Source organism: Microplitis demolitor, chromosome 1 (genome assembly GCF_026212275.2).
Source record: "Microplitis demolitor isolate Queensland-Clemson2020A chromosome 1, iyMicDemo2.1a, whole genome shotgun sequence".
Classification (NCBI taxonomy): domain Eukaryota; kingdom Metazoa; phylum Arthropoda; class Insecta; order Hymenoptera; family Braconidae; genus Microplitis; species Microplitis demolitor.
In genome coordinates this window covers 18,560,881-18,572,493 of record NC_068545.1, presented here as the reverse complement: position 1 = coordinate 18,572,493, position 11,613 = coordinate 18,560,881, and the positions used below count along the sequence as shown (strand labels likewise).

The following is an 11,613-nucleotide window of genomic DNA, read 5'->3' as shown; positions in this document are numbered from 1 at the left end:
TAATGACTAATTATTATGGAGATGATTCATCATCTTCGGAGGATGAAAGCGTAAAACAGGCACTCAGAGAAGCTACTGATCAACATTTTTTTAAGGATTCTCTTTTTTCTGGAGATAAAAATAATGAGGAAGGCAAGTTATTGATATAACCTAAAATTTTGTTATTTTTATTTAATAATTTAATTTTGTTTGTGTTTTCAGAAATAAAAACTAGTGATTTGAATAAATTTGAAGAAAAGAAAAAAGAAAATAATGGATTTTATAATTTTGGAGTATCAGTACATTTTCAAGAGTTTGTTGGTAAAAAGTTGAGAGAACATCTTGACAGGTTTGTTTATTATTTATTTATATATTTATTTATAAGTTAATAAATTTATCAAAATAATGTATGGAGTTTTCGATAATTTATTGTTGCAGAGAAATAGAAATAGTTGAAGTTGCTCCTGAGAAATGTAAGAAGAAAAAAAAAGTAAAAGGCGGAATAAAATTACTGAGCGATTCTACAGATGTTATAAATTGTGAGGAAGAAATATTGCCGGTGCCGGAAAAGAGGAAAAGAAAACTTAAAGATAGGAGTGAAAATAATATTTCAAATATTGAAAAATGTAAACAAGCTGCCGTTGATCCAGAATTTATTTTGTCTAAGTTTGAAGTTGGCTCGTGGAATGAGCGGCCAAAAGGGACTGTTTTTAAATATAAAAAAATGCCCAATGGTACATTAATTGAAAATAATTAAATATAATTAGTATTTTTTATCAAACTAAATATATAACATCCAATAAACCTGAATTTTTTTTTTTTAAATTAGTAATTTTTCTACGACCAATTACTGATAAATTTCATATATATTTCATTAGCTTGCGCTCATAATTATTTATTCATAATTCAATTACCAACATGTTGATATTTTTTAAAATTGATATTCAATAATTATTAAATATTCAAAAGTAATTGAAATTGGCGCTCTTGCACCAACACACGCGACTGCGCACATGCGCATATTAAAATTTGTGGTTATTTTAAAAACAAACGCAAATTGCACGTATTGTTTACGATTATCATTTAAATAATTTATTCTTTTGTAAGTTTAATTGAAATTATCATCAGGTTTATCAATTTTTTATTTTAATTACTTAATAATTCAATTATTAATGACAAGTGAATAAATAAATGTGTCCATCTACAAGTTAACCGGTGCCAGGTCATTACTAACTTTATATAAAATAATAAACAAAATGAATTTACCGGGGTCTGAAAAATTATGTCAACTGTGTGACAGTTCCGAAGCTAAATACACATGTCCAAGATGTAACAAACGTTATTGTACATCAGAATGTTATAAATCAGAAGCACACGTGGACTGTTCAGAAGAATTTTACAAAGAATGCGTAGAAACAGAGTTGAAGTCTAGAGTAAATGACCCAGATGATCAGGTCAAAATGTTGAATATTTTAAGACGGCACCAGGAAGCACTGAGTGATGGAAAATTATTCAATGACAATGAAGAAGACGACGATGATGATGATGATGATGATATACTGAAAGATTTGAATGAATCTTATGAGGCAATTGATTCAGATGACGACGAAGAGATACCAGACCTTGCTGAAAGAATTAAAAACGTCGACATGAACAATCCGGATGATCTCTGGGCAGCATTAACTGATGCCGAACGTCAAGAATTTGAAGCCATGATTCACAATAAAGAAACTGATAAATTATTGCCGCAGTGGGTGCCTTGGTGGTCTCGGGTTGGTAATAAACTTGTTACTGAACTTGATAATTCATCAGAGTACAAGGAACATTGTCCCGGTTTAGTAGCCATTGCACCCATCAGCGAACTGAACAAAGTTTCTCCATTATTGTCTCACAACCTGGTTAATATTCTCTACGCGTATGTCATTATGGTTCTTCATTACAATGGCGAGCATCAAGATTCTTATAGAGAAGCCTTAGAAATTTTTCTCCACCTCAATGATGTTATTAGTGAAAAAAAAGTATTCCAGGACGACAGTCTAGCTGCACAAGCAGTCATTAAAAAGTCTATTGAATGCAAGATTCTGCCCGAAGATGCTGAAATGGCCATCAATGATTCCGTCAATAAAATAATCCGCGGACCAACTGATGATAGAACTTATTATTTGAAAGCTGTTTTATCTGATCTACATGTTTTGTTCAGCAAAGTCAAAGATGGTGATCTTGGAGCAGCTAAAGGTACTTCAGTGCTTCCTAAAAAATTTAAAATTAAAAATTTGAATAATTTAAAATTAAAAGAAAAAAAAATACAACGGTATTTAAAAAAAATTGAATTCTACTTAGCGTGGGTTGATAAATTTGGAGCAGGTATGAGTGAATTAAAAATATAATTAATTATTTTTTTATACTTACCAATCAATACTTTATTTTTAAACGCTCATTTGTAATGAATTTAAATTTAAAATAAAAATAAAAAAGAAAGTCTAGAAAATTTATCTTCATTTATTCTTTAGTCTTGTGATTATGAAATTAATACGACGACTGATTACGTTTTATCTCAAGGTCGTTTTTAAAACTTTGTATTTTCATTTTATATATCTTTGTGGTGACGATTTATAAATTTTTTTAAAAGCCCTCACACCTTCACTCCCCACTACTTTATTTTATTTAGTGGCGGAAGTAAAAGCATTGAGACTCCGAATCAGTAAACTGGTTGCTGTCATTCGGGACACAAACTTAACTAGTGAAGTAAATTTTTTAAAAAATGGAGGATGTGGATTCTCGGCAAAGTCAATTGAAGACAATTAATCAATTTTTTTGTCATCAAATGGTTTATACATTGTGTGGTGGTAATTATCATTGCGTGTCATGTACGAGAATAAGATCAAAATATCCAGGATTTGTTATGAATTCAGTAAAAATAACGAGACATTTCATAAGTCGCATGCCGCGACATACGACACGTACTTGTCATATTTGTAAGCATCCTTTGTTATTTATTTGCCGCGCGAAATGGTGCAAAAGTTGCTGCAATTACTTCAATGATAATGCCGAGCTTATGGAGTATGAAGATGGAATTGCTGAGATAACTTCAACACTCACGTAGAAAGATTTACGTGTAATTGAGAATGAATATTTAATGACATGAGCCGAGTCGGACCACATGGCGAGTGACAGCTGCACGTTAAAACGTAACGACGCTTTGATATTTTTCAATTCACTTTAAAACTTTTAAGCGGCAAACTTAATTTTTTAAACAGTTTTTAAATTAATTATTAATTACTTTTATTATCGTTTTATGGTGAAACTTATAATGCATTTATAAATAAAATTATGTAAGATATTTATTAAATATACAGTCATGTTTATGGCCATTAAAATTATTTATTTACTTTATATTTATAAATAAAATTAATATAAAGCAAACAAAATTGTTGAAGGCTCATATTTTTTGCTCAAGTTTAATCACAAGCAATTCTAGTAGCTCTTAAATTTTTTTTTCTTTTTTAAGTTAAATATTTTATAAATATTTATTTACATTTATCACTTTTAAAGTTTTTATGATTATAATTTACTTTTATAGGATTTCCAAATCACAGTGTCGGATTGCCGGGTGATTTTTCTGTAAAAAAATACAAGTATTATAAATAATTTCTCATAAATCTATTGTAGGGTGTATCATATCTGAATAACTTTCAGAGAATTTTCATTTACTGGTCGTATTAATTCACTGTACCAATCACCCTGTTATCTAATTTAAAATTACCTTAAGTTTTAATTCAATTCTATCAATTTCTCCACCCAGCATATCTACAATACTCTCACCGTGTTTTAGTAAAAATGGTTCAAGTTCATCAATACTCTGCATTTTTTTAACTTCCTAATTAAATAATAATTTTTAATTAAAAAATATTATTTTTATAAATTATTTAAAAACTTACTTCCAACATAGCACTTAAATCATGTTTATCAAGATAAGCTCTCGTAAGTTCGCGACCATCAAAATCAATTTCAGCTTTATATCTAACGAGATTATTACCCATATCAATACCTTTTACATCATAAATAGCACGTACCTATAAACAAAAAAAATAAAACAATAATTATTACATTAAAACAAAATATTTAAATTACAAACTCCGTTACCATAACATCAGATTCAATTTCCGCATTTATTTTATCAAGATTCTCTTGCGGAATACTACGACCCACTAAAGCTGCCACATTATTATAAATAATAAATGAAGCAACGCCACCCAGTAGCCCACCAACAAGCAAAGATCCAATGGCATCGTAAATAGGGTCACCGAGGTACGACGTCAGTCCCATGCTGCATCCAGCCAACGCGATACCGATCACTGCAGCAAAGTCTTCCATAAGTACGACATTAACTGAGGGGTCATGGCCCATCAGAACATAATCTTTGAACGGTTTGTTTTTATCTTCGGCTCCTTTTTTTATCGAGTTTATCGCGACCAATAACGTTGCTCCTTCAGATACTAGTGATCCTGCTAGTACTAAATACGCCCAGTAAAATGATTCTACGGGATTTGGGAAAAGTATCCCATGGATACCGTGATAAATTGACAGTCCAGTGCCAACACAAAATATTCCTACGCCTGATATTAATGATGACACGTGTTTCATATTTGTATAACCGTAAGGATGATCTGCATCCGGATTCTGTAATATTATTCAAATGTTAATGACAGTAAAAAAAATTAATTATTTTGTAATTAATAATTTAAATTACTTGGACAGATTTATGTATTCCATAGGCTAAAATTAACTGATTAAAAGTATCTGCTGCGGAATGTATACACTCTGAAAACATACTGTGAGAGCCAGTATAAATCCACGCTAATAATTTAAATAAAAAATTACTACCATTTCTAAAAAAAAATTAATTGATTGATTAATAATTGAAAAATAATATCAATAGTAATTACAAATAATTCATAAAATATTTACATAATAACAGCAGTCAATACAACTTTACCCGAACGACTGAAAAGTCCTTCTCTCTCTTCTATTTTTTTTTTGTTGCCTATCTCTTTTCTAAAATCTTTCAATCGTCTCTTCATCGTAAAAATATCTACAATAATAATAATAATTATTATTACTTAAATTAATTGATACTTGCCCTTTCAAAAGACATTTTTATGACATCAGAGTTGTCTGTACTGCTTACAATGCCCTTAAATAAATAAATAAATGTATCTATATATAATTACTTTGTTGGTAAGTTTTATGCTCGAGTTCTCTTTTAAGCCGTTCTTTCATCAAAGATTCACGCGAACCCCATACTTCAAGGGCTCTGTTTTAAAATTAAAAAATATTAATATAAATAAATATATATATAATCAAAATGATATATGATATGAAACAAACCCTCTTACTTAGCTTCAACGTCTTTTCTCCAGTAAACAGTTATCGGTGGCTTGTCCTCGTAAGGTGATCTCCGTTTGGTTTTTGGTAACGATTCAAGATCTGATGGTTTCAATAAAAAATCCAACATCGCGCGCACTGGAGTTATAAAATTTCTCTCTAGTGATGCTGCTGAATGATCGACTCGAACTGTTTTAGCTGAAATAATTAATCACTTGATAAATAGATGAATGAATAAAAAACTCTACAGAAAGAATCCAAACCTTTAATGACATTTGGATGCAATGAATCTTTTCCAGAGTCATTTTTTAAAATTTCTGTGTCGTTTGGTGAGGGGACTGATTCTAAAACACGTTCTTTGACAATTCCTACATCTTTTTTTTTAAAGTCGATCATTTTATTATGTATCGCTGATTTTAATTCATTTTTTAATTTAACTATTTCATCATCGCCTGATTTATCATCACTGGATGCTAGTCGTGTGATAACAATACTTGTACGTTTAATATCTATAATATCTGGAGATTTATTATCACAGACTTTAACATTATTTTTAAATTGTAATTTATGATAATTATTTGTTCTACATCTAGACTGTTTTACAAAAATACTGGAGTGACGTTTCGCTAATGATACTTGGAGATAATAAAGCTGATCCAAATTGTAATAAGTTAATTTACCAGAAATTATGTTCAACATATTACACGTACGATACAGCATTTTAATTGTTTTTTATTAATTACCTGTAAAAATAAATAACAATTACAAGTTTATTAATGTCAGTAATTTTTCTTATTTGAGGTTAAAACTTTTGGCAGATAAATAAATAAAAATAATTTGAAAAACTTACCACAATAATTAAAAAGATATAATTATATATTTTTAAATAAATAAATAAAAAGAAGTGACGCAAACTGTCAATAATTATTTGCACAAAAAAACATTTCTATTTATTCCTGATGGTCGATTATTTTTTTTTAAATTCAGGACGGTACTATGACATGTCAAATGTCATTGCACACTAGATTCGTGACAATAATTCATATATTTTATAGGAATAATATATAATTTAAGAAATAGAAATAATTAGTTAATTATAAATAAGCGTAAGTTAAATTATTCATTTTAAATATTCTGACTTGTAAATATACCTTGTTTATATTTTTTTACGCGTATGTTTTCATATTTAAACTTGATAATTCATTGTCGTTTTGACTAATTAATTATTTAAGTGATTTTGTTACTTTCAAATATTTTGATTGAGTTATTTATTATTTTGATGCAATTACACTGTAATTTATTAAGTAAAAGTAGATCAGTAAGACAGTTTGAGTATGAGAAAAAATGTCGAGTGATAAATTTATTTATACAGTTTTCTATTTTATCGATATTTATTATTTTAAATATAATAATAAATATTAAATATCAATAATAAATTAAATTCATTTTTAAATTATTTGTAATTTTAAATTCGGACAATTTGAAATTAAAAATTTAAAAATATAAAATTTTTCCTGGACTTCGTTGATGTCAAAAATACAAATATATAAAAATTTATCAATTTATCATAACTCATTGTTGTCAATAATTATAATTAATTAATCAAATTAAAATGAATTACTGATTAACAATAAATTTAATTTTTAAAAATAAATAAAAATAACCGAGGCCTGGACTTGAAGCGGGAATTTTTAAATCTGAGCTTCGTGAACTTTTGAAAGTTTTCAAATTCTATCGTCTATTTTACGGCAATGAATTCGTAATTTAGGTCATAAAAATTTGAAATTTACACAGGGTATGAAAAATATCTCGGTCCTGTAGACAACTCGGTCACTGCGAACTTTAAAAAAATGGTAATTTGAAATAAAGTAATTTAAATATTTTAAATATGTAAGTATATTAATTAGCTTTAGTACAATGTTCAATTATAACAAATTTTTTATTTAAATTACACTAATTGTGTTTACAGAGTATCGACGTATATTTCTACAAATTAATTAAAAATAAATTTTAAATCATACAGATCAATAAAATCTCAGTTGGTTATTTATGTACATATACATTTTTTTAAATCTATTCACAATGTATATAATAATAAATAAAGAGTTTCAAGTTTTTTGTATTATTTATTACTGTACCTAGTACGCGACTAGTTAATAGTTTACTTTAAATCGTAGATCATAAATTATAATCCTGTTAATGTAGACCCTTTTGATTATAATTCAGATCTCATTACAACCAATCTCATATCTCATTAATGATTAAATCGTACTGTAATTATTTTACTATATATATATATAAATAATTACATGAGTATTTAAAGATGGCAGGATATTAAGCCTTCATTTAAAAACTGTAATCGATTTTAATTTTAAATTAACATTTAGACATAGTAATTATCTACGTTGTGCTGGAGGTTGATAAATTGGCTGAGCAGTCCGTTGCTGCGTGCGTTTTTTATTGTGCCCGCGATTTGACCCTCCAGGGGGAACTGCAGCACCGCCTCCACCGCGTCTAAATTCCATTCCAGAATTTTTATTCTGATCGTAACGCGGGCCGCGGTAGCCACCACGGCGATTATCGACCTCGGGAGCTACGAAACTCGGAGCAATATCTTCTGTAATTGGTATGCAGTCAACTTGTAATACTTCTTCGTAATTATTGAAGTCTTTAAACTGCACAACGCACGTGCGTGCCGACACAGCCGTCACTTCGGCGTTGTAATATTTATTGTCTTCCCAATACTTCGCCATACATTGGTCGCCTTTTTTCCATGTCCACGTTCCATTTGAATTCAAATTATTACCGCTGCTGTTATTGTACTTATTGTAATTATCACTACTGCTGCTATTATTTTTATAAGTCGATCGATTTACATTTGAATTATTGAACTCAACATCATTAATTTGATATTTATTTAATTGATTTTTATTGTAATTATTTTCGTGTGTATTTGATCCAAATGTCTTTTGATTTGTTTCTGTGTAAGTTTTAGTATTATGGTGTTTATTAAATTGAGTATCGTAATTTTGTTTACTTGAATCGTTTTCGTACTGACCGTAGCGAGTGTCATTTTGATTATTTTTATTTCTATTTGATGGCAATTCATTACTTATTCCAGTGTAATTATAGTCATTTCTTGATTGTGCAGACGAATTCTTTCTATCAAATGATTTCTTCAAGTTATCAGTTTGTTGATAATTAAAATCTTGATATTTTTGAAACTCTTGATGCTTTGGATTCTGATAATCTTGATACTTTGTATGATTCTGATAATCCTGTCTTTGAGAGTCTTGATGTCTCTGACTATGATAGTCCTGATGCTGCTTCTGGTTGTGAGTATCCTGCTTTTGAAATCTCGGTGGTTTGTTTTGATGAGATGATGAATTAATTGACATATTTGACACTCCGTATGTCAATGTGTTGTTATAATTATTATCATTATTACTATTATTGTTTTTCTTCGGTGGTTTGTTACCTTCATTATTTCGTGATGAAGTTTGATAACCAGCGCGCCCACCTTTTTGGCTTTTACCACCTCTACTGGTAGACTGTGAATGCGTTGTGTCTCCAGTAGCTCCAGCACGAGCACCATCACGATTATGCCGTTCATTTTCTATTCTAGAATTACCGTAATCATTATTATAAGTATTTGATGAGTAAGTATCCGTGTGTTCAGTTGCCTGAGCAGGCAACTTATCTTCAAGAAAATCAAACAATGAAATCTTTCCGCTGCTGGGTTTAGTCTCTTCATTCTTCTTATCTGAACGTTTTCCTCGCGGTTCTCTCGGTTCTCGCGGCTCGCGATTCTGTTTACCATGCGTGTTATCGTTTTTCTGAAGTGATTTCAGAGCACGATCAACATTATTACGGTTCATTTTCAACGCATACTCCGCTTGCTCTATTGTAAACCCTTGATCAATTATCCTCTGTACAGAATAATCAAGTAATGGTTTATTACCACCGCCAAATACTTTCTTACTTCCCTGTTTTGATGCTTCGGCAATAGCGTCCTGTCTCTGAGCCTCGAACTCGCTATCTTTGCTAGTTCCCTCTTTGCTGTCAATCAGCGACTTGAATTTTTTGTCTTTCTCAGTAACTTTTATTATTTTCTGACCGAATGGTATCCAAGGAGGTGGGCCGCCCTCTTCAACTGATCTCACACGCGTGTATGAGGTCAATTTCTTACTCAATTCCCACTTCTCAATAAGACTCTGCACTCGTCCACCCAGCACACACTCAACGTCACTTGATTTCAGTATTATAATACCGTGTACCATTAATATATCACCAGATTTAATTACTATTTTAGTTCCCGGTGGTGTATTTATATTTATTCCACCAATCTGATCATATTCAGCAGCTTGATAATTATTTTTACCGTCAGTTAAATATAATTTCAACATACGAGGTGCTGAACATGCTTCCTTATTTTTTGGTACCGCAACATTACGTAGCTTTGATATTTGTACGACTAATTTACTTCTTGTAAAATCACCTTCTCCACTTCCGATTTCACGTAAATCAAACTGTAAAAATTTTTCAGTTATTAATTTACTACTAATTAAATAAAAACATAAAATTATATGAGTGTACATGTAACTGGCATGTGGCAATTTTTTAAATTTTCAAATAAATAAAATATCAGTAGAATTGGAGTGAAAATTTAAAAATTCATACTTAGATTCATTATTTTAATTAATTTGTTTAATTTATTTAAAATTTATAAATTTTCTCATGTCTGCTTAGTTCATACTCATAAAATTACATCCATTTTTAAATAAATGTGAGATTTAAGTCAATTTAAAATTTTTGTTTCATTTATCTCAAACATTCACGTAAAATAAAATTATAAAATAATAATTATTAAACTTACGTCAATAGCACGTTTTATTAATGACGAAATATCATTTAGTTTTCCAGAATTACTTATTAAATTGAACCCTTGTTCTGATAAATACCTATAGTTAATTAAAAAAACAACAATTAATTTAAAATTATTAATTATTGAATTTAAAATAAGTAATAAAATATTTACCATCCGTGTTCTTGTAATTTCTCCATGATTTGAATTAAAATGGAGACTAACAGTAAGAATTTTTTTTATATAATTTTAAATGTAATTCAATGGCAAGTGTTTCAAAAAATTAAGTAATTATAAATAATTATAATAAATTTGTAAGACGATTATAATTATTAATTATGAGTAAACATTTGTCAGCTGTCATACATAATTATTTAACCGCAATGCAGACTACTGGCGATAAAAAAATAATTTAAACTTTTGGTGATGCTTAAATATTATTGTTTAATATATTAAGCAATGAGAATATTTATTATTTATGAGTAATTTTATTAATTTATAACTGCACCCACGAGTGTTGGTTAGCTCACGACCATTTTGGTAAAACCGAGTACTCTAGTTTTGTATGCTTGGAATTCGGTATTTTACGTCACATTCTCACTGTTGACTTCATTATTTTTAAATAAATCTAATACCTATTTATTTTAATTTATGTTTATTCATTAACTAACTTATTGATTATTTTATTTGACAACTAATTTGTTTAAGAATCCGAGTTTTTTACAACTTTTAGTGAAGATGAAATCTTATTGTCGGAATGTTACATATAAATTACGCGTTGATTTTATCATTCCAGTTTTATATTATCGAGTGTTGATAATAAAGATAATCGAGGTTTCAAATTTCGTAATTAATTATAAATCAATTTTATAAAATCAAACAATTTACGATTCATTCTAAAAGAAAGTCAATGAGGATCAACTGGAAATACGGTGTTTTTGAAAAATTGAATGATAATTTTATGAGTGGGTAGTTCTATATTTTTTGAAAATTACTTTTCATATTTTCTGTTAGTAATTGTCGTTATATATATGAATATATGTTTTTTCCAAGCTTCGTACGAATTTTTTGAGAATTTTCAAGTTTGAAAATTTCTTGTAGTGAAATTTTATGTACTGGAATTTTAAGGAAACGGAATGTTTTGAAAATTGGGAAAAAATATATTATATATTTTTGGAAATTACTAAAATAAATATAATTTTAATAAAGAAAATTTCACGGATAATCCAGCAGTTAGTTTGTTTGAAAATAAAGCTTTTTAAAATTTTTTTTAACTTATTTATATGAACTTTCAACAAAACTTTTAGGAAATTCCTGAAATTGTTATTTGAAACTGTAATTTTTCCGGGGCCGGGGCCTAGCAACTTCCTGATAATTTCAAAGTA

General features: G+C 28.9%; 3 protein-coding genes across 4 annotated transcripts; 1 reads left to right on the top strand and 2 right to left on the bottom strand.

Annotated features, from left to right (window-relative positions):
• Positions 1-205: 205 nt before the first annotated feature.
• LOC103578359 (conserved uncharacterized protein) lies at positions 206-2,462 on the top strand. The gene is made up of 2 exons (XM_008559426.3): positions 206-328; positions 418-2,462. The coding sequence occupies exon 2, from the start codon at positions 1,236-1,238 to the stop codon at positions 2,364-2,366; it is 1,131 nt and encodes a 376-aa protein (XP_008557648.2). The 5' UTR covers positions 206-328; positions 418-1,235; the 3' UTR covers positions 2,367-2,462.
• A 969-nt stretch (positions 2,463-3,431) lies between these two features.
• Positions 3,432-6,708, bottom strand: LOC103578372 (zinc transporter 9). Of its 2 annotated transcripts, XM_053740100.1 has the most exons (11): positions 6,516-6,708; positions 6,215-6,385; positions 5,628-6,107; positions 5,376-5,562; positions 5,211-5,293; positions 4,948-5,071; positions 4,730-4,868; positions 4,123-4,659; positions 3,918-4,052; positions 3,743-3,856; positions 3,432-3,598 (listed from the first exon to the last, which is right to left on the bottom strand). In XM_053740100.1, exons 3-11 carry the CDS (start codon positions 6,082-6,084, stop codon positions 3,554-3,556), a joined length of 1,821 nt encoding a protein of 606 aa, XP_053596075.1. In that variant the 5' UTR covers positions 6,085-6,107; positions 6,215-6,385; positions 6,516-6,708; the 3' UTR covers positions 3,432-3,553. The 2 variants fall into 2 exon arrangements, with proteins under 2 accessions (XP_053596075.1, XP_008557682.1); XM_008559460.2 differs by lacking the exon at positions 6,215-6,385.
• Positions 6,709-7,277: 569 nt separating this feature from the next.
• Positions 7,278-10,993, bottom strand: LOC103578384 (tudor domain-containing protein 3). Its single transcript, XM_053737003.1, has 3 exons — positions 10,403-10,993; positions 10,241-10,325; positions 7,278-9,893 (listed from the first exon to the last, which is right to left on the bottom strand). Exons 1-3 carry the CDS (start codon positions 10,426-10,428, stop codon positions 7,761-7,763), a joined length of 2,244 nt encoding a protein of 747 aa, XP_053592978.1. The 5' UTR covers positions 10,429-10,993; the 3' UTR covers positions 7,278-7,760.
• Positions 10,994-11,613: the final 620 nt, after the last annotated feature.

Excerpts from the sequence above, each read along its gene's own strand:
- LOC103578359 (XM_008559426.3), top strand. The coding sequence starts at position 1,236 with ATGAATTTACCGGGGTCTGAAAAATTATGTCAACTGTGTGACAGTTCC.
- LOC103578384 (XM_053737003.1), bottom strand. The coding sequence starts at position 10,428 with ATGGAGAAATTACAAGAACACGGATG. Across the intron at positions 10,326-10,402 it reads AAATTACAAGAACACGGATG|GTATTTATCAGAACAAGGGT; the intron begins GTAAATATTTTA and ends AATTAACTATAG. Across the intron at positions 9,894-10,240 it reads TAATAAAACGTGCTATTGAC|TTTGATTTACGTGAAATCGG; the intron begins GTAAGTTTAATA and ends AAATTTTTACAG.
- LOC103578372 (XM_053740100.1), bottom strand. The coding sequence starts at position 6,084 with ATGCTGTATCGTACGTGTAATATGTTGAACATAATTTCTGGTAAATTA. Across the intron at positions 4,660-4,729 it reads GAATACATAAATCTGTCCAA|AATCCGGATGCAGATCATCC; the intron begins GTAATTTAAATT and ends ATAATATTACAG. Across the intron at positions 4,053-4,122 it reads AAATTGAATCTGATGTTATG|GTACGTGCTATTTATGATGT; the intron begins GTAACGGAGTTT and ends TTTTGTTTATAG.